Below are 19,582 nucleotides of genomic sequence, written 5' to 3'. Positions count from 1 at the left end.
GTTAAAAAAAAAAAAACTCTGTCAATGTTGGTTTTAAACCTCTAAGAAAGTGTTATCCAGGAGAGATCTGGATTTAAAAAAACACTGTCCCTTGTTTTTGAAAGCCCCTTGCACCAGTTCTCCCCTCTCCCCCTCACTCTTTTCTTTTTATCTACATTTTTTCTCCCTTTTTCTTTCTTTCTCTCTCTGTTGCTCCCTCTCTCACTTTCTCTCGCTCTCTTGTTCTGAATGTCCAAGAGAGCCCGGGCACAGTCAACAAAACCCTGCTTGTTCAAAAGGCACAGTACAGCATTTCACACATCACTGGATTTTATGCTCCAAAAACGCTGTCAAAATTGGGGCTTTGTTAGTCCCTGGCGTTTCCCATTTCAACGTTTAATGGCTGCGCCCGTCTTCCTTCCATGAGCCCCTGTTGTCCCGTGCACAGACCCAGGGAGAGAAGTTGGGGAGATTTTCTGCGTCAAGTTTATGCATCAAAAGATTTTCATCGGTCTTTCCACAAAGGCTGCCATTCTCCCCATCTCTTTGTATATCATGATCTCTTTTTAGTCTGAGTTTGTTCTGCTTGACCTGCATGTCGGGGAGTAGATTTCTTAGTTTAGCTGCGCGGGCCAGGGTGGGACTGGCCAGGGTGGGACTGGCCAGGGTGGGGACTAGCCTGTTCAAGTGGGGTGTAAAATGCATTTGACCACATTGGCTGAAATGGTCTTATGAGGCTACTGAATATGAGCAGAGTTTCTGGGTGGTTCTTTCATGTACTGGCACACTTTTACAAACTATAAGAAATTATGTGAAATCCATAGTGTGGTTATTCCCAGGCCATGAATTATAATGCATTGTGTATGAGCTACATTAAGATTTCAAGTTAGTTAAAATTTTGTTCAGAAATGTTCTCTCTCTCTCCTCTCTCTCCCCTCTCTCCCTATCCCGCCTCCCCCTCTCTCTCTACACCCCCACTCCCCCTCCTAGGATGGGCGTCTGCGTACCGGCGACCACATCCTGCGTATCGGGGAGACCCCCACGTGGGGCCTGGCCAGTGACCAGGTGGTCAAGGTGCTGCAGGGCTGCGGGAGCCGTGTGCGCATGCTCATCGCCCGTGACCCCTCGGGACAGCCCTCCACCTCCTTGCCGCCCCCTCCCCCGCCCGTCGCCAGTCCCGTCTCAGCCCTGCCCCCACTGCCTGGAGTCGGACCCCAGCGCAGGCTCAGCAGGACTGTAAGTGAGCCTGGGAATGGGGGACACGTGCATGCAAACGTTCTCACTGTGCACAGACCTCCGGTTGCCCCTGCCCGTCTCCGCGCACACCCACACACCAATAAAAAGTATGTTTTTGGGGCACCACTCCAGAGTGGCGCAGCGGTCTAAGGCACTGCATCTCATTGCTAGAGGCGTCACTACACACCCTGGTTCTCTTCCGGCCGTGATTGGGAGTCCCATAGGGCGGCGCACAATTGGCCCAGCGTCGTCCAGGTTAGGGTTTGGCCGGGGTAGGCCGTCATTGTAAATATGAATTTGTTCTTAACTGACTTGCGTAGTTAAATAAAAATGGCAACAAATCCACATACCGTATAGCTGCTCTATGTCTCTGTCTGTTTCCCTATTTGTTCCAGCCCAACCTGGAGGGTTATGAGATCCATGAGGTGCCTCTGATGAAGGAGGAGGGCCAGAGCCTGGGCATCTCCATCATCGGTTACAATGCCTTTACCAGTGAAGGTAGGCTAATGTCCTATATCATGTGAACTTCTAGCCCCTAATCCTAGTCTCCTAACCCCTATTGCACTCAGATCTGTTATTTAATGTCCCTCAATGCTTTGACACTGTGGTTGCAATGGATTGTTTTTTGTTGTCTTGTTGCTTTATTCCCCTCTCCATTTATTGCTCTTTCTCTCAACCCTTTTCTCTCTCTGATCTCTCTGCTTTTTCTTGCTCTCTGTGTGTCTCAGACGCGTTGGGAGTGTTTGTGAAGAATGTAGTTCCTGGGAGTGCAGCTGAGCAGAGCGGGAACATACGCATCCACGACAGGATCATAGCGGTGAGACCCTTAATCAGCTTTTAATGAGTGCCACCTTAATTAACCCCTAGGTGTGCATGTGCACAGTGAGGGATAGTGGCCTTTCCACCCCTTCTTGAAATGTCCCAACACAGCACTTAATATCTGATTTAGATGATTAAATCTGAGTCAGGTTTGTTTGGGCATGGCTAACCAACAAAACCAATACTTCACAGTATAACACAACCATATCAGGCCTTTGTCAGGTTTCTATAGAAAAAAAGAGTGTTCTCAATGACTTTAGTCATGTTGGCCTGTTCAATTGTGTCAGATGAACGAGCTGAGGTAAGTACTTTTGGACTCTTCCATTGTGTCTGATGGATAGGGTGAACTAAGTAATTTTGGACTGTTCCTTTGTCAGATGGACGGGGTGAGCCTGCAGGGCTTCACGAACCAGGAAGTTCTGGGGGTGATGAAGCAGACGGGCCAGACGGTCCACCTCACCCTGGCCAGGAAGATGGCCTCGCCCAGACCCTCACTGGAGAGGTCCCTGGACAAAGGTAAGGACTATTCATCAGTCACCTGTGCGTGTGCGCATGAATGTGTGTATTACAAACGTGTCATTACCCCTTCTACAGCACTGCACTGTAAATCCACTAACTTCATAGAAACTATGGGCATTTCCCTTAGCGAAGTCGACAGAAATGCCAACTTCACCTTCCTAACTCCACTGTCCTGGGGATCGTCCCAAATGGCACCCTATTTCCTACAGTGCCTTCAGAAAGAATTCCTGCCCCTTGACTTATTCCACATTTTGTTGTCTTACAACCTGAATTCAAAATGGATTAAATAAATAAAAAATCTCACCCATCTACACACAATACCCCATAATGACAAAGTGAAAACAAGTTTTTAGACATTTTTGCAAATGTATTGAAAACTAATGACAGAAATATATCTAATTTACATAAGTAGTCACACCCCTGAGTCAATACATGTTATAATCCCCTTTGGCATATATTACAGCTGTGAGTCATTCAGTCGAAGAGCTTTGCACACCTGGATTGTACAGTATTTGCACATTATCCTTTTAAAAATTCTTCAAGCTCTGTCATGTTGGTTGTTGATCATTTCTTGACAGCCATACAAGTCTTGCATTGATTTTCAAGCCGATTTTAAGTCTACTGTAACTGGCCGCTCCGGGAACGTTCAATGTCGTCTGTGTAAGCAACTACAGTGTATATTTGGCCTTGTGTTTTAGCTTGTTGTCCTTCTGAAAGGTGAATTCCTCTCCCAGTGTCTGTTTGAAAGCAGACTGAAACAGGTTTTCTTCTAGGATTCTGCCTGTGCTTAGCTCTATTCTGTTTATTTTTATCCTAAAAAAAAGCTCCATAGTCCTTGCCGATAACATTGGTATGCTTGAGTGGTACTCAGTGATGTGTTGCTAGATTTGTCCCAAATATAACACTTGGTATTGTATTTTCTCCCCAATTTTGTGTTATCCAATTGGTAGTTAGTCTTGTCTCATCGCTGCAACTCCCGTACGGACTCGGGAGAGGCGAAGGTTGAGAGCCGTGCCTCCCCCGAAACCCAACCAAGCTGCACTGCTTCTTGACACAATGCCCACTTAACCCGTAAGCGTGTCGGAGGAAACGCTGTACACCTGGCGACTGTGTCAGCGTGCACTGCGCTTGGCCCGCCACAGGAGTTGCTAGTGCGCAATGGGACAAGGACATCCCTGTCGGCCAAACCCTCCCCTAACCCGGATGACACTGGGCCAATTGTGCACCGCCCCATGGGTCTCCAGGTCGCGGCCGACTGCGACAGAGCCTGGACTCTAACCCAGAATCTCTAGTGGCACAGCTAGTTGAGAATAAATTCCTTAAGGTTTTGTGAATCTGGGCCCTGCTCTTTGTGGTTGAATCTGTGTTTGAAATGAACTGCTCGACTGAGTGACCTGTATGTGTTGGGTACAGAGATGAGGTAGTCATAAAAAAACATTGTGTTAAACACTTATTGCATCCAGAGTGAGTACATGAAACTTATTATGTGAGTTGTTCAGCACTTATTTAGGCTTGCCATAACAAAATGGTTGAATACTTAATGACTCAAGTCATTCATTTCAGCTTTGCATTTGTAATATATATATTTTTTATGTCTAAAAACATAATACACCTTTGACATTATGGAGTATTGTGTGTAAGCTAGTGAGAGAGAATATCAATTTAAATAATTTTAAATTCAGGCTGTAACCCAACACAATGTGGAAGAAGTCGAGGGGTGTGAATACTTTGCGTAGGCATTTAATAGGGAATAGGGTGCCGTTTGGGACATGACCCTGTACAATAACTTCATACTCCTTCCGGCCATTTCCAATTACCATCCAGCATCACAGGGGAAGATTGCGATAAGGAATGTGTTTACTTGCTGTAATTTCCAAAAAGTATCTCGTCGGCAAAGCGTCCCAAGATCTATGACCTAATTTCCTGCGACTTCTACGAGTCCGTGTCCGGTACTATAGGTCAGCCGAGCGGTGCGAGAGGTGATTTAGAAGAGCAAGTTAAGCCACAGTGGGATTCTTATCTCTCCTGGACTGTTGTTTCATTACACCAGTGGGGGAAAGGCATACAGTGCTAACTGAACACAGCTAGCGTTGTAAATGTAGCTCTCCATTCTATGTACACTAGTGTTGGGCGGCATCCAAATTTTCATACGCTATTGATGCCTTTCAAAATCGGACTGACTGTATTTCAAAATACCCCGCTGGACGGTATAATGCCCATGCCCCACACACACAGACCTTCTGTCATGTAGTCCACTTGACTTGTGTAGTACTTGGAGGGTGTAGCATACAGTGCCTTCAGAAGGTATTCACACCTCTTTGTTCACATTTTTTAAAATTTTATAAAGAATAATGGGCAAATGTACAATACAGGTGTGGAAAGCTCTTAGACTTACCGAGAAAGACTCGCAGCTGTAATCGCTGCCAAAGGTGCTTCTACAAAGTATAGACTCAGGGTGTGAATACTTAAGTAAATAAGATATTTCTGTATTTCCTTTTCAATAATTGTGCGATCATTTCTAAAAACATGTTTTAATTTTTTCATGTTGTGTGTAGATGGGGGACGGACGATTTGATCAATTTTAAATTCAGGCTGTAACACAACAAAGTCAAGGGGCATGAATACTTTCTGAAGGAAATGTATACTGGACCGGGAACAGAAAAGATTGGCGAGGACACTCCGCTAAAAATATTCCCCCAGGTCGCATATCTAGGATGAAGTAACTAAAGCACTGTGAGCAGTGAACTTATACCACTTCCTCTCAGGCCATCCAAGCTGAAACTGGATTTTGTTCTCCAAAAGCCCACAACCAGATTTCTTCTGAAACCGTGTATTGTTGGCAGTGGGTGTAATGTCGTTGAATGTGATCGCACTCACGTGCACGCGCACACACAATGTGATTGAGTGTTCATTTGTGCAAGGCCTGGCTCAAATTGACCACAAATATCCCCAACACATGTCTTTCCAACCAGCCTTGTGTTCTGACCAGTATGGCTGTTTTGTCTGGCTCCTAGTGTTTCATTTGATATGTCAGAACTGCCACAGATGACTAAATAAACAGATACGTGTGTGTGTGTGTTGTAGTCCAGAGAGAGCCGTCCCGTGTGTCTCTGAAGAGGTCTGCAGAGATCAAAGCTCGGTCATCAGACCTGCAGAGGGCCTCCAGCGTGGCCTCCAGCGTGGCCCCCCTACTGGAGCCCACTGAGACACTTCTGATGAGCACCAGCAGAACACAGCTGGCCAGTGGTGAGCTCATCCAGCCGTCAGTCTGTCCATTCATTCATCTAGCTATCTGTCTCTCTCTCTTTCTCTCTCATTCTGTCACCTCATCCTCCCAGTGCCTGGGTCAGATCAAAGAACAACAACACACACATGCCTCATTACTCTGTAGACGCAGTCCCAGTCAGTCATCTGTTGTCTAGAGGGAGGCAGCTGTCACTTACACACACTGCGTCAACACAGCGCTGCTGTTGGATAGTTGGCCACTAGGGGTCAACATCCCGGTCAACTGTTACAATGTCAGCTAACCAGGTAATGTGTACCTGTTGCACGTTAGTGACAGAACAACAAGTCACGGCGAACAAATATTGCTTGTCCAGATGAGGGGATCACTTTCCTTCTCTTTTATAATCCTCCCCCCATCGGTGGTCTGGCTCTCCCCCACCCTCTTTTTAAACAGTCAGTCACTACATAAGCACTGGAACCTGATCCTGTATTACATCCCTCCCCCTCCCCTCTCTCTGGGTCCGGGTCATCGGCTGGCCACGCAGTCATTCAAACCCAACCATTCCATCCCCGTACCCCCCTCTTTCATAAGCCTCCACAGCAGGCTTGTTGGGCACTGTTACAGACATGCTACACATCCACCCTGCAAGATATCCATATCAAGAAAGGCGAGAAGGGGAAGAGAGGGGGTACCGGAATAGCAGGAGGCTTGAGCTGGATATAGGAGGAAGAGAGGGGGTAACGGAATAGCAGGAGGCTAGAGCTGGGTTCAGGGGGAAGAGTAGGGGTAATGGAATAGCAGGAGGCTAGAGCTACAGGGGGAAGAGTGTGTGTGGTACAGGGGTGCACTTGGCCCTAATGAATCCTGACAAGACCCTATACCTGCCAAATATTCAAAATAAAGTATTTTGTTGCCCAGGGTAACCAATACATGCCCCATGGACAACAATGACGGCCTGTCAAGGGCTTATTTCCGTGTGTGTGTGTGTGTGTGTGTGTGTGTGTGTGTGTGTGTGTGTGTGTGTGTGTGTGTGTGTGTGTGTGTGTGTGTGTGTGTGTGTGTGTGCATTTTGCATACACGCGTTTGTCTTTTGCAAAATCAAAACAGCTTTTGTTTGGAATGTACAGTCATTGTGTTGTATAATTATTAGGGATCTAATCAGTGACATACTCATTAGGCATGACTGTTTGACCGTGGTTGACACGTGATTTGGGCAAAGAGAGAAGGTTTAAGATAACTGTCTCTATTTAAAGATGATTGCTTTGGTAGTATCACCTGAAGGAGAAATACCATAGACATGGGATATGTCCCAAATGGGCGGCATGTAGCCTAGTGGTTAGAGCGTTGGGCCAGTAACCGAAAGGATGCTAGATCGAATCCCCGAGCTGACAAGGTACAGATCTGTCGTTCTGCCCTGAACAAGGCAGTTAACCCACTGTTCCTAGGCCGTCATTGTAAATAAGAATTTGTTCTTAACTGAGGTGCCTAGTTAAATAAAGAAAATGGGGAGAAAAAAATGGGACCCTATTCCCTATGAACCTATGGACCCTGGTCAGAAGTAGTGTACTATAAAGGGAATATGGTGCCATTTGGGCTCCAGCCATACTTTATGTGAATAAGAGTCATTGAAAGTTGAAGATGTTAGAAATGGATTCTTGTCCAGTCCACTGCAGGGCAAAATGTTGTCCGATTTGTCGCTTGTAGGTGTTGTGATCTGGGCTTTTGTTGTTTTGCTGTAGTTCAGTGTAGCGTCACGAGACCTGTTAATGGATGCCTGAACCGTCAACGTTCACAGTACATTACACTACACGCTTGCAAAGGCAATATTTTATGGTAGCGCCACTGTGCCAGTAACTCGACAGTAACCCAACACTTGAACCAGCCTGATTGTGCTTGTCCAACCTAGCGCCAACACTCATTTGTTCTCGGTCTCTCCCTTTTCTCTCATTTTTTCTCCCCCCCCCCCCTTTGCTAAACGACTGAAACGTAATGTACGTTTTTAGGTTCTGTGTGTGTGTGTGTGCTCTCCTCTCCACTGCCTGGCCAACAGATGTTCCTTCCCTTTCTCGACATCCCAAAACGGTGTATTATTGTATTTATTTAGTGAAACGTTGGAGCGTAATTTACGCTGCGTCGGCGAGGGGTTAGCGACGCTAATTTAATCAGGCACAGTACTGGAGCTCATGTCACAGGTCTTTGGGTTTTTATGCACCGGGCAGAGCGAGAGGGGCACGCGACCCGCTGCTCAAAGGGTTCCGTGTGTGTGGGGGGGGGGGGGGGTGATTGTGTGTGGGGAGTGATTGTGCTCGGTTCAGAGGCGCTAGTATGCTCTCTGAATGTTGAGTTTCTCTTTACATCTATACACTGGTCATGAACACACAACATAATATCTCCCTCCTCGACATCCTGCTGCTGAATTTGTTGATTTATTACCATCCCTCCCCCCAGGTTCGTTATAAAGAGGCTGTTTCTCAGAAAGTACCCTATTCCCTACAAAGTGCACTACTTTTGGTGCACTATATAGTAGCATTTTGGGGCAGAAGCCTTACGGTACAGTTCTGGGGTACAGGTAATTTGCTTGGACTCAGAGCTACTTGTGATCCAGGAAGAGATCTTTGTCCCAAGTTTGATTTCTCACCGTGTCGAGTCTAACAGTCATGTTGACTTGGAGACCATTTTTATTTTTTTGTATTCCTCTGTGTTTAACATTTCAGTCGTTGGTGCTATCTAAGTGGCGGGAATGAGTGTCTCACTCGCGCTAGGACAGGCCATTTCTACTGAGGCGCGCACCCCACACACACACACACACACACACACACACACACACACACACACACACACACGCGCACGCATTGCACTGCACCGCATGTGCACAGAATTGTTTTCAACCTTGAATCAATCTCGTTTGATTAATTTCAGATGGTGAAATCTCACTCAAAAGACTCATCACAAATATTTGACTACTTTAGCAGTGTCATCGTATTTCCAGGCACTACAGTGTAATTTCGACTAAACCGTAGTTAGCCTCGTCATAGTCATGTAATTTTAATGGATACACCACAGACTGTGTAAATGGAATAGGATAAAGTGGAACACATAGTAGAGTATCTCTGATAGTGGGCAACACGTAAAACCACGCCTTCAACCGGCCATCGTAAGGTCACTCTCAATTCACTCAAATGCACGAATCGCCTAGTTATTTTGCAGCCTGGGTGCCAGTCTTTCTGCTCTCTTGCCAACTCCTTTTGGAATTGTTGTGTTTGGCTTGACAATGACGTAGGCAAAAGCACAAACATATCTGGGACCAGGCTAGCTCTTTTTACAGAGACACACACAAACCTCAACCTAATGGCCCGTCCCTGCACCCCAATGTCCCAATACATGCATCTCTTGAAGGTACTAATGCCACAGTTATTAACGTTCCTCCTAGCGTCAACACTGTTGCTGTGTCTTTCAGCTATGGAGGGAGTCTCTCTGTCTGAGCTGGAGCTCAGGGCCAAATGGGAGCAGGCCCTGGGGCCAGAGTACGACGTTCTGGTAAGCAGTTCATTAGACGGAATAAGCACTGTTGGTGGCTTTTATTTGCTGACACATGAGACTGGATCAAGCCGTAGTGTCTACATTGTCATGGAAGGAATTATATAGTGCCATTGTTTGTGTCCTTCCCAGGTGGTTGAACTGGACCCTGTCATCGAAGATGACGCTGAGCTACAGAAGTACTCAAAGGTTACGACCGGTTATACGCTCAAAATGAAGCCAAATGCCACACAGTTCCCCTTATTAAAAACCTCCACAGTTCTCCAAGACCTAATAAAGTATTCTATTCTTTTCTAGCTTCTTCCCATCCACACCATGCGTCTAGGGGTCGAGTTGGACTCGTTCGACGGCCACCACTACGTCTCTTCTGTGGCCCCTGAAGGCCCTGTGGCCAAACACGGGCTCCTGAGACCAGAGGACGAACTACTGGAGGTACTGTACTGGCAGGCATTACTGTCTCCCATCAACACACACGTCTGATAACACACACACACTAGCACTTAGGGCAACATTTTCCTTGTCCAAATAAATTGAGGGAGGGGGAAAGGGAAGGGAAAGGTAGAGTGGGAGGGGAGAGAGCGAGTGAGAGGCAGGCAGGAGAGGGAGGGAGGGAGGGAGGGAGGGAGGGAGGAGAGAGAGGGGGACTTTGTACTACACCCTACCTATCCCCTCTTCCTGCACCCCTCCCTGGCACGGCTTGGTGCTGCTTCACCACTGTGCCCTCAGCCTGTTGCTGTTGGCAGTACTGACATAAGCAGAGGCAACCACCATGGCACAGGAAGGGGAAATCCTGGCATCAGAGGGGAGGAGAGCCAAATCCATGGATTAAAATGCCTGGTTTTGACACAACCAGAACCCTCTGTACTAGTATAGCGCGATCTACACCTGTGTTTTTCAAACGTGTCCGTGAATTGAACGCAAGTCTCCCAGTAACACCGGAGGGTTAGCCCTGGTCTCACCACATCGCTGGGCAAATGGCACGTACAGTAGCAGCCATCGCCGGGCTCTCCAGCCACTCCCGTGCAACCCATTCCATTAAACATCAATCAAGTAGCCCAGCGGCTCCCTGAGTCCCCCTCCATGAGAAATTTGCCATACCTCTGGTGCGGCCCCTCTGATCAGCACACACACACACAGGCGAGAGCACAAACACGCAAAGGCGTGTGTACGAACGCACAGAGGTGCACAGACGAACACACACCTACAATACACTCCCACACCTCCTTTGGGCTCCTACACCTCTGTTGGTTCACTTCACTACTAGAGAACCTTTGTTGGGGGGTGTTTTGAAGTCACATGGACTCCATTCATTCCAGCCATAAACTGTTCATTAGCTTCATGTCTTATCTTCCCTATTGAAAGCAGAGCATAAGACCATTGTCTTTGGTTCACCAGCATATACACAGTGGGCTGTGTATTTACTCAGTGTGTGTGTGTGCACGCTCTGCAGGTGAATGTAGTGCTTCTCTGTGTGTGTGTGTGTGTGTGTGTGTGTGTGTGTGTATGCCATCTTAAGTGAATATCATGTACAATGCACGTTTACTTAGGAAAGGTTGTGTGTGACCAGGTGAACGGGGTGCAGCTGTATGGTAAGTCGAGGCGCGAGGCGGTGGCGTTCCTGCGTGAGGTTCCCCCTCCCTTCACCCTGGTGTGCTGCAGACACCTGACAGAGGACGACTCAGACTATCAACCAGATCGCCAAGACGAGTGGCGCTCGCCCAGCCCTGCCGCCAGCTTGTCTGAGGTCAGCACGCACACATACACAGGAACACTCACACACACTCCCAACTCAACACACACACAAATGATAGTCTTTGTCCTCCTGTGTTCTTCTAATCTAGCTTGAAACCAAGCTGTCCTCTGTGTTGATAAGTCAGGCCTACCTCCGGGACAATGACAGTGAACAACCTCCGGTAGGCTACTTCGTAACTTCTCCTCAAAATGCTGACTCATGCTGTATCGTACAACTCATAGACAATGACAGAGACCAGGATAGGTTGGAGTCACTGTTGTAGCACTACAATACCCACGATGCTCTGCACACCATATCAGTATGTTCCTGAAGCTGACATTATGGTGTCAAAATGTGTGTATCCTCTCGTCCACCCACCAGGACCACGTGACCCTGCAGGAGGTGTCGGATGAGGAGCCGGAGAAGCCAGCGCCCACGTACCCCAGCCACCAGGAGGAGATGCAGCAGGGGAGGAGAGGGGGGGAGGAGGAGGATGAAGAGGGAGAGCTGGCTCTGTGGTCCCCGGACATTCAGTTGTTGGAGCTGGAGAAGGGAGAGAGAGGCCTGGGCTTCAGCATCCTAGACTACCAGGTAGGGAGTTGCCGCTGTACCTCCTCCGCCCCTCGCACTCCTCTTCTCTCTACATCTCTCCAACTGTACCTCCTCTTCTCTCTTTCTTTCCTGGTTCTTTCTCCCCTTTCCCTCTCCTCCCTCCCCTAACTCCTCTCTTCTCCTGTCAGCTCTCCCTCTCTTCCTTTAATTTGGGAAGGAATGTGAACTGTAGAAGGGAGAACATGAGAGCCTGATCTCCAGAAAAATTGATAGATTAATTAATGACGAGGCTTAGGGTGATGAAGGGCGGATGAGCACTGGTGAGGGTGCGAGCTCCAAGGGACTGTTTGAGGTCCCATCTGTGACCGGAGTGGGCTTTGGAAGGAGTGGGCTAAAGCAAAATAAAGCCTAGGTTGTATTCATTAGAGCACACGGTAGCACAGCGTTGTGCAACAGAAACTGAAAACAAGAGTTTTATTATTGGACCACGCCTTTGTATTCTCTCACCGTTTGTTTTTCTTCTTCCCTTCGGTGCCTAATGAATACGACCCAAACCAAAGCCCAGTGGTGGATAAAGTACTCAACTGTCATACTTGAGTAAAAGTTAGATACCTTAATAGAAAATGACTAGTAAAAGTGAGTCACCCTGTAAAATACTACTTGAGTAAAAGTCTCTAAAAGTCTCTTTTCACCTGTCGTCTGATCACAGAAGGGAAATGAAACGTGCATGGCAGTGTCACAGGCCATCGGGTTGAGGACAACAAAATGAAACAGTCTGTAGTTGGACTTGGCAAGGTGCCGCGGTGTTACCTGGAGCCGGGCCAAACCCAGACATCACACCCGTCAGAGCCAGGCACCCAGCTCCGTCGTGTTTCACTGTGACTGGAGAGAATATGAACTGTAATTAATAAGGCCCTAACCACAGGCAGTATGCACAGTAGAACTGTAACTGCACTAGGATCACTACATTAGATCTTTGGGTGCTGTTCATTCAAAACCTGATAACCAAGTGTCCTTGATAAGTCATCTTTTCATTATAACAAAACGTAATTAAAACATACTGTTAATATAAATATAATAAAAATGTGCCTCTGGTGTGAAACAAAGAACTGGCCAATAAGCTCTCTCAAATGCAAGGGAAGAAACCCCAGACTCTGTATATCGACGCATAGTCACTTTAACTCTACCTACATGTACATATTTACCTCAGTTACCTCGACTAACCGGTTCCCCTGCACATTGACTCTGTACCGGTAGCCCCTGTATATAGACTCGCTACTGTTATTTCACTGCTGCTTCCCCCCCCCCCCCTATTTTTTACTAAACACTTCCTGTTTTGATTTCAACTCAGGATTTTGCCTGCCAATATGAGTTCTGTTATTCTCAGACATCATTCAAACAGTTTTAGAAACGTCAGTGTTTTCTATCCAATACTACTAATAATAATATGCAAATATTAGCAACTATGACTGAGGAGCAGGCCATTTTGATATGGGCACCTTTCATCCAAGCTACTCAATACTGCCCCTGCAGCCATAAAACGTTAAGAGTATCTCTACCACTCCTGCTATCGCTAGAGAGTTGAAAACAGCAGGTCTGGGACAGGTAGCACGTCCGGTGAACAGGTCAGGATTCCGTAGCCGCAGGCAGAACAGTTGAAACTGGAGCAGCCTGAGACAAGGCCGAGTATTGCCCACAAAGATCTCCACCACGGCACAACCCAAGGGGGGGGGCGCCAACCCAGACAGGAAGATCACGTCAGTGACTCAACCCACTCAAGTGACACACCCCTCCTAGGGATGGCATGAAAGAGCACCAGTAAGCCAGTGACTCAGCCCCTGTAATAGGTTTAGAGGCACAGAATCCCAGTGGAAATAGGGGAACCGGCCAGGCAGAAACAGCAAGGGCGGTTCGTTGCTCCAGAGCCTTTCCGTTCACCTTCACACTCCTGGGCAAGACTACACTCAATCATATGACCCACTGAAGAGATGAGTCTTCTGTAAAGACCTAAAGGTTGAGACCAAGTCTGCGTCTCTCACATGGGTAGGCAGACCATTCCATAAAAATTGAGCTTTATAGGAGAAGGCCCTGCCTCCAGCTGTTTGCTTAGAAATTCTAGGGACTGTAAGGAGGCCTGCGTCTTGTGACCGTAGCGTACGTGTAGGTATGTACGGCAGGACCAAATCAGAAAGATGGGTAGGAGCAAGCCCATGTAATGCTTTTTAGGTTAGCAGTAAAACCTTGAAATCAGCCCTTGCCTTAACAGGAAGCCAGTGTAGGGAGGCTATAGCACTGGAGTAATATGATCAAATAATTTTTTGAGCATGTCTGCGATACGGGAGTTGGACACATCCCGTTGTTAGAAATGGAATGACTATTTGAAATAGAACTTATGGTTACTTCCGTAACCCCGGTTCTTTGATAATAGAGTGAGATGTCTCATCGCTGCATTTCCCAGCTCGCAAGAGCGCAAGGAAGAGACGTGCTTGAAAATGACCAGTGGGCGGGCGAGTGGTGCCTTATAACGAGGGAGGGGCTCCCCTAATTTGCCACTCGACCTGTCTTTCTTCACCAGACATTGTGTGATTGGGCCTTCCCAGTTGTGATCTGTCTATCAGCGAATCCCAATGTGAGACATCCAACACTATTATCAGAGAACCGGGGTTACGGAAGTAACCCTAACCTTGTGTTTCAGCGTAACCGTATCCTAGGGCCTTAAATCCTTAAATATAGGCATAGCTTCACCTCTAGGACCTCATTCACTTCCTATCCTTCTCTCCCTCTCCTCCATCCCTATATCGGCCAGCTGAGCCCTCACTCTCGATACCACTCTGCCTGCCTGCCTGTCTGAAAGTGCCGATGTTTGTGTATATGTGCGCTAGTGCTGAGCTATTTAACCAACGTTTTTGTTATTTTTATGTTTTTTTTAGACTGACATCTGTTCAATTACTTGAATTCCATTTTGTTCTTTTTTTTCTGGGAGCTTAATGCGCAAATCGCAAAGTTTCTCTAGAGGTAAATCAGATCCAGCGTGAACTGTGTAATGTAGTAGGGAGTTGTAGTTTCCAACAGATCAATATTTGACATAGTTTAGCGCATACAATGGGGTAATGAACTACAATGACCATAATCCATTGCACATCTACTTGTCTGGTCTGTGTTCTCTTTAACGACTGCTACGGAAGGGAGAAGATTATGAGTTTGTAAGGGGATGTAGAGTGCCGCTATCGCTTCCTGAAAATACATGATCTAAGTGTTTTGATAGTTGGTATTCAGCAGTCATAAATGTATGCCTTATTTACTTTGAAGACCTACAAAATAGGAATTTTGTCCGACAGCAGCTCTATAGAGATGAGATGATGACTTGGAATGAAATAATGAAGTCAACAAATAAGGCATACTGTGATGGTGATTAAGTGATGAGCAGTAATGGGCGGTCACTACCATCATGGGACTTGTATTAATTGTTTTGTTCTGCATTACAGCATTCAACTCACATAATGCATAGCGTGTAAAGGTTACATATTTAATTATTTTTTTATCCTAAACCTATTTCTTTTTTAAATGATCGAACCCGAAATCGAACCAACCTCAAAAAGCACCAATCGCCCAGCGCTACCGTGCGGGAAAGTGGACCGCTAATGTATAGGTGAGGGGAATAGAAAGAAAAGTGGTCATTTGGTTTAAGAACAGGCCCAAAGTGGTGGTTCACATGATTCTAAGATAAGCTGCCACATCACTGCATATACTTATTAAGAATGAATTGTTTTTAGTTCCCACCATAACGAATAGGAATGAGAGGGAGTTTTGGCCATAGAAAAGAACATAAGTGTTATCGTACCACTACCACTGCTACATAGTTGAAGTAAGTGTCTGTCTTGCCTTATCTCTCTCTGTCTCTCTTTCACTCTCTCTTCTAATCCGTCTCTTGCTACAAGCCGAGGCAGTCTGCCCTGGGCGAGAGAGTGAATTGATTTTTTTGGAGGGGGGGCACCTACGTGTCTCCGGTAGAGGCTTTGGGCTGATGAGACTGAATGGGATCCAGTGCACTATTCAGTCTGCATCGCTACTGCCTGTAGACATACTCTGGGCGCTAGTCTGCTGTACTGCATGCCCTGGCTGGCTGTCTGCTAAACGAATGCTGGGGTCAACAGTCCACATGCACTATCCCAAGAAATATACAGCACGATACATTCAAAACACCCATAGGACAATCGTACCAGAAGTGCATGTAAAAAATAATAATAATAAAGTTTTGTAGTACTACTGGTTTACATTTATAAACGGCCCGTGTTTGATCTATCAATGTTACTGATTGGCAGGAGAGTACACACACCTGGTTCTTCAGGTAGAGCAGGGAAAAGGATGGAAACCAGCAGGACCGTGGTCCTTCTAGAATCGGAGCTGTGTACTCCCGCTGTGTACTCCCTTGTTTAGACAGTGTCTGTTCCTTCTCTCCTCTTTTAATTTTTCAAGAAATGTATCCAAGAGTTCAGACCTGAGGGTTATGCTTTTTATACAAAAAAATGTAGGCTTGAAATTGGCATTGTCTAATTGAATCGACACTGTCTAATTGAATCGACACTGTCTAATTGAATCGACACTGTCTAATTGAATCGACACTGTCTAATTGAATCGACACTGTCTAATTGAATCGACACTGTCTAATTGAATCGACACTGTCTAATTGAATCGACACTGTCTAATTGAATCGACACTGTCTAATTGAATCGACACTGTCTAATTGAATCGACACTGTCTAATTGAATCGACAAACAAAACAAAAAAAGATCAAATGTTTAGCTTATTTAATTTACCCCCAAAAACAATAGTTATTCATTTTTGCGTATCAAAGTTAGATAGCTAACTAATTGATCATGCTCTGTAGTAAACCCCTCTGGTTTCCCAGAACTGAAGCAGACCGCCTCGGCGGTCACTGTCGCTAGTTATGCTATACATCATTATTTACATGTATGAAACGGACGACATCATATCATATGGCGTTACAACACGGCCAGCGACAGCAGCCGCACGCTCTCGGGTCATTAACTAGGAACATCCCGCCGGGAAGAGCTGCACGACCCGAATCAGACTGTCACACTAGTATTCATGTAACTGCGACAGCAAGCAGGTTTTTATATGCGAGACGCGTGACGGCCATCATTATGAGTGATGGGCGAGGGGGGGCTAATGATTGGGTGGGGGTGGGCTGTCGGTATCTCCTGTGTGTCTCCCATCTCCGGCACCCCTTAATGGAGATGAATGGCGACTTTTTGTGGTTTTCAAACTGTCTTTTGGTGGGGTGGACCCTGGCTTAGTTTCACTTCAGTGGGATCAGGTTTAACCCAGCTGTTCGTACGCTCCAGCCATTTAAAAGCAATTCTTCTTTTATTCTCCCCGGAGAGAGTTTGAAGAAAGCTGGCGTAATCCATGAATTCGTAGGATTTCTTTCTCTGTAAAGGATCTTGATTGAGGACCCTATGTGTGTCTTGGGTGGGGGGTGAAAGTGAGTGTGTGTGTTCAGTGTCACTAGGTCCAACAGGGATCAAAGAGCAGCTTAGTGTTTTGATAACCTTTCACACACACACACACACATACTGTATTTGAGCAGAAACAACTGCTTGTCCTCATTGGCCTGTTCACCTCTAGTATACAATGGAGACATGGCAAAAGTTTACTTTTGTAAACCATTTCCAAAAAAGTGAAATAAGACGGGACGTTTCCTCTCCTTGTAGGCTGTGACCACAGCCAAATGTCTCCGAATGGCACCCTGTTCCCTATATAGTGCACTACTTTTCGCCTGAGCCCTATGGCCCCTAGTCAAAAATAGTGAGCTACATAGGGAGTAGGGTGCCACAGACAAAATAAATGTACCTCGGACCTCATAAACCAATGGTTTGTTCAGTTTTACTTGTCTCTATATAAATCACAGTGTGTGAGACAGTGTATTAGGTTACGTTCCCGATGCGGGGACAAATATACATTACCTACTTGGCCCAAATAATTCACTGTGAGAAATAAGAAGTGGAAAACTCAGTCTGAAATGGAATCCATTTATAATTTTCGCCGGGCACTAGAAAAATAGCCTCACCTGCACATCAATAGAGCGTTTAGTTTGGCCAGGCAACGATTTAGCCCAGAAGCATAAATCATTCTCTGGAATGTATTTATTTGTTATTACTTATTTATTCCGTTGTCTGTAGATACGGTAGGATCCGATCAAAGAAATGTTATTTAAGTGAGTGGCCCACTGGTAAATAGCTGAGCAAGTTGGATTGAATTGGATGACGGTGGACATTAAAGCACGTTGTTGACCGGAGAGCTACGTCACACACTGCAACGATGAACAGCAGTCTGCGCGGTGTTGGTCATGCTCAAGGTCCTAAGCAAGCCCCAAAAGCCTAACTTTAACCTTTTTAGTAGGAGGATTAGATCTGATCCTGGACCTGTGGTTGGGGGCACCTGCTCTATTATTTAGTGCGACTGTCGGTATGACACAGGTTCCCAGCATACACACAGCGGGGATGTTAAAGGACGAGGTGCGCGCGCGTGTGTGTGTGCGCGTGTGCGTGTGTGTGCAATTGCAGTGTGTGTAAGAGTTAATTTACAGCCTTTGTCAGACCTGCATTGACCATGCTGCATCTGGGCCAGTGTGTTGTACCGGAACACTCCGCACTAAGATTTACTGCGTATGTAGACATCCCATAAATACTTGAATACATTAGGTCAACTACCACCGGTCACTATATGCATGTCAAAATGCGTTCATTGACACAAACCGACTCACTTTAAAAAAAATATTTGTATGTTTATCACCCCCCCCCCCCCCCCCCCGGTAAAATAAGGGACAAATAAATTAGGACTTTGGTGAAGCAAAAGGTTTCATCTCAAACAACATTCTCACTTGACCTTATTCCCCTCTTACTACCCCTGACTTTGCTAATAACTTTTTTTTATTGAGGAAAAATGGACTTACTATCACTGTGATATGTGGTTGTCCCACCTAGTGATCTTAAGATAAATGCACTTGACTGTAAGTCGCTAAAGGACTCAAATGTAAACAATCTTGCCAAGCACTGCAGTGAAAGGGTTAACTGGTATCCTAGCTAGCCGTTCCGCTAATCTTGTCTCAGTCACTGCTTGTGGCTTAGTCATCCACCGCATACCAACCTGAGATTCTCAGCCCGTTTCAAACTCTTCGTCCTCCTCCAGAGACCAACCACGGAGGGAACAAAAAACAAACCCAGAGAGACAGTGAGATGGATGAGCAAGAGAGAGATCGAGAGTCAAAGAGATGGGGGTGGAGGAAGGCGGCTGGATGGAGAGAGATGGGGGGGGGGCAGATGGATGGAGAGAGATGGGGGGGGGGGCAGATGGATGGAGAGAGGGGGGGTGGAGGAAGGCAGATGGATGGAGAGGGAGAGGAAGGCAGATCGATGAGATGGAGGGAGGGAGGAAGGCTGCTGGATGGAGAGAGGGGGGGGTGGAGGACGGCGAATGGATGAGATGGGGGGGATGGAGATGGATGAAGGGGGGATTTAGGAAGGCGACTGGATGGAGAGAGATGGGGGGGAAGGCAGATGGATGGAGAGAGAGGGGGTGGAGGAAGGCAGATGGATGGAGAGAGTGGGGGATGGCAGATGGAGGAAGGCATATTCATAGAGGGGGGGTGGAGGAAGAGAGGGGGGGGTAGAGGGGAGAGACAGAGGGGGAGAGAGAGGGAGGGATATCCAGAAATTGCGTTGAGGGTGATTTGCAGAGGAGCTGAAGCGTCACTCATGCAGACAGACCGGCAGAATAGTAGTGGAGAAGACAGATGACTGGACGTTGGTAGTTACAGATGGACTGTCTGTTAGTCTGACGCCATACCACACCACCACAAGGCCTGGCACACAGCAACAGCCTTGGCCTATTGCTGGTACTCCTGGAGCCCTCTCTACAGCCACAAGCTAACATGGCTAACTAGCAGGTCTTGGCTGGGG

General features: G+C 46.7%; 1 protein-coding gene across 8 annotated transcripts in view; it reads left to right on the top strand.

Moving 5' to 3' along the window:
* LOC139409013 (PATJ crumbs cell polarity complex component) overlaps positions 1-19,582 on the top strand; it is a 169,238-nt gene that overhangs the window by 21,135 nt on the left and 128,521 nt on the right. For 7 of the 8 annotated variants that reach the window (XM_071153633.1, XM_071153632.1, XM_071153634.1 and 4 more), the window contains 11 exons: positions 970-1,215; positions 1,611-1,713; positions 1,944-2,032; positions 2,412-2,550; positions 5,638-5,799; positions 9,237-9,316; positions 9,449-9,505; positions 9,614-9,748; positions 10,884-11,060; positions 11,158-11,229; positions 11,430-11,639. In XM_071153633.1, the coding sequence (XP_071009734.1) occupies positions 970-1,215; positions 1,611-1,713; positions 1,944-2,032; positions 2,412-2,550; positions 5,638-5,799; positions 9,237-9,316; positions 9,449-9,505; positions 9,614-9,748; positions 10,884-11,060; positions 11,158-11,229; positions 11,430-11,639 (1,470 nt within the window). The remainder of the gene's footprint in view (positions 1-969; positions 1,216-1,610; positions 1,714-1,943; positions 2,033-2,411; positions 2,551-5,637; positions 5,800-9,236; positions 9,317-9,448; positions 9,506-9,613; positions 9,749-10,883; positions 11,061-11,157; positions 11,230-11,429; positions 11,640-19,582) is intronic. The other variant, XM_071153635.1, reaches the window with a different exon arrangement.

The sequence above is a fragment of the Oncorhynchus clarkii genome, chromosome 5 (assembly GCF_045791955.1).
Source record: "Oncorhynchus clarkii lewisi isolate Uvic-CL-2024 chromosome 5, UVic_Ocla_1.0, whole genome shotgun sequence".
Classification (NCBI taxonomy): Eukaryota; Metazoa; Chordata; class Actinopteri; order Salmoniformes; family Salmonidae; genus Oncorhynchus; species Oncorhynchus clarkii.
Note: the sequence above shows the minus strand (reverse complement) of the source record. Positions and strands in the feature narration are given on the sequence as shown.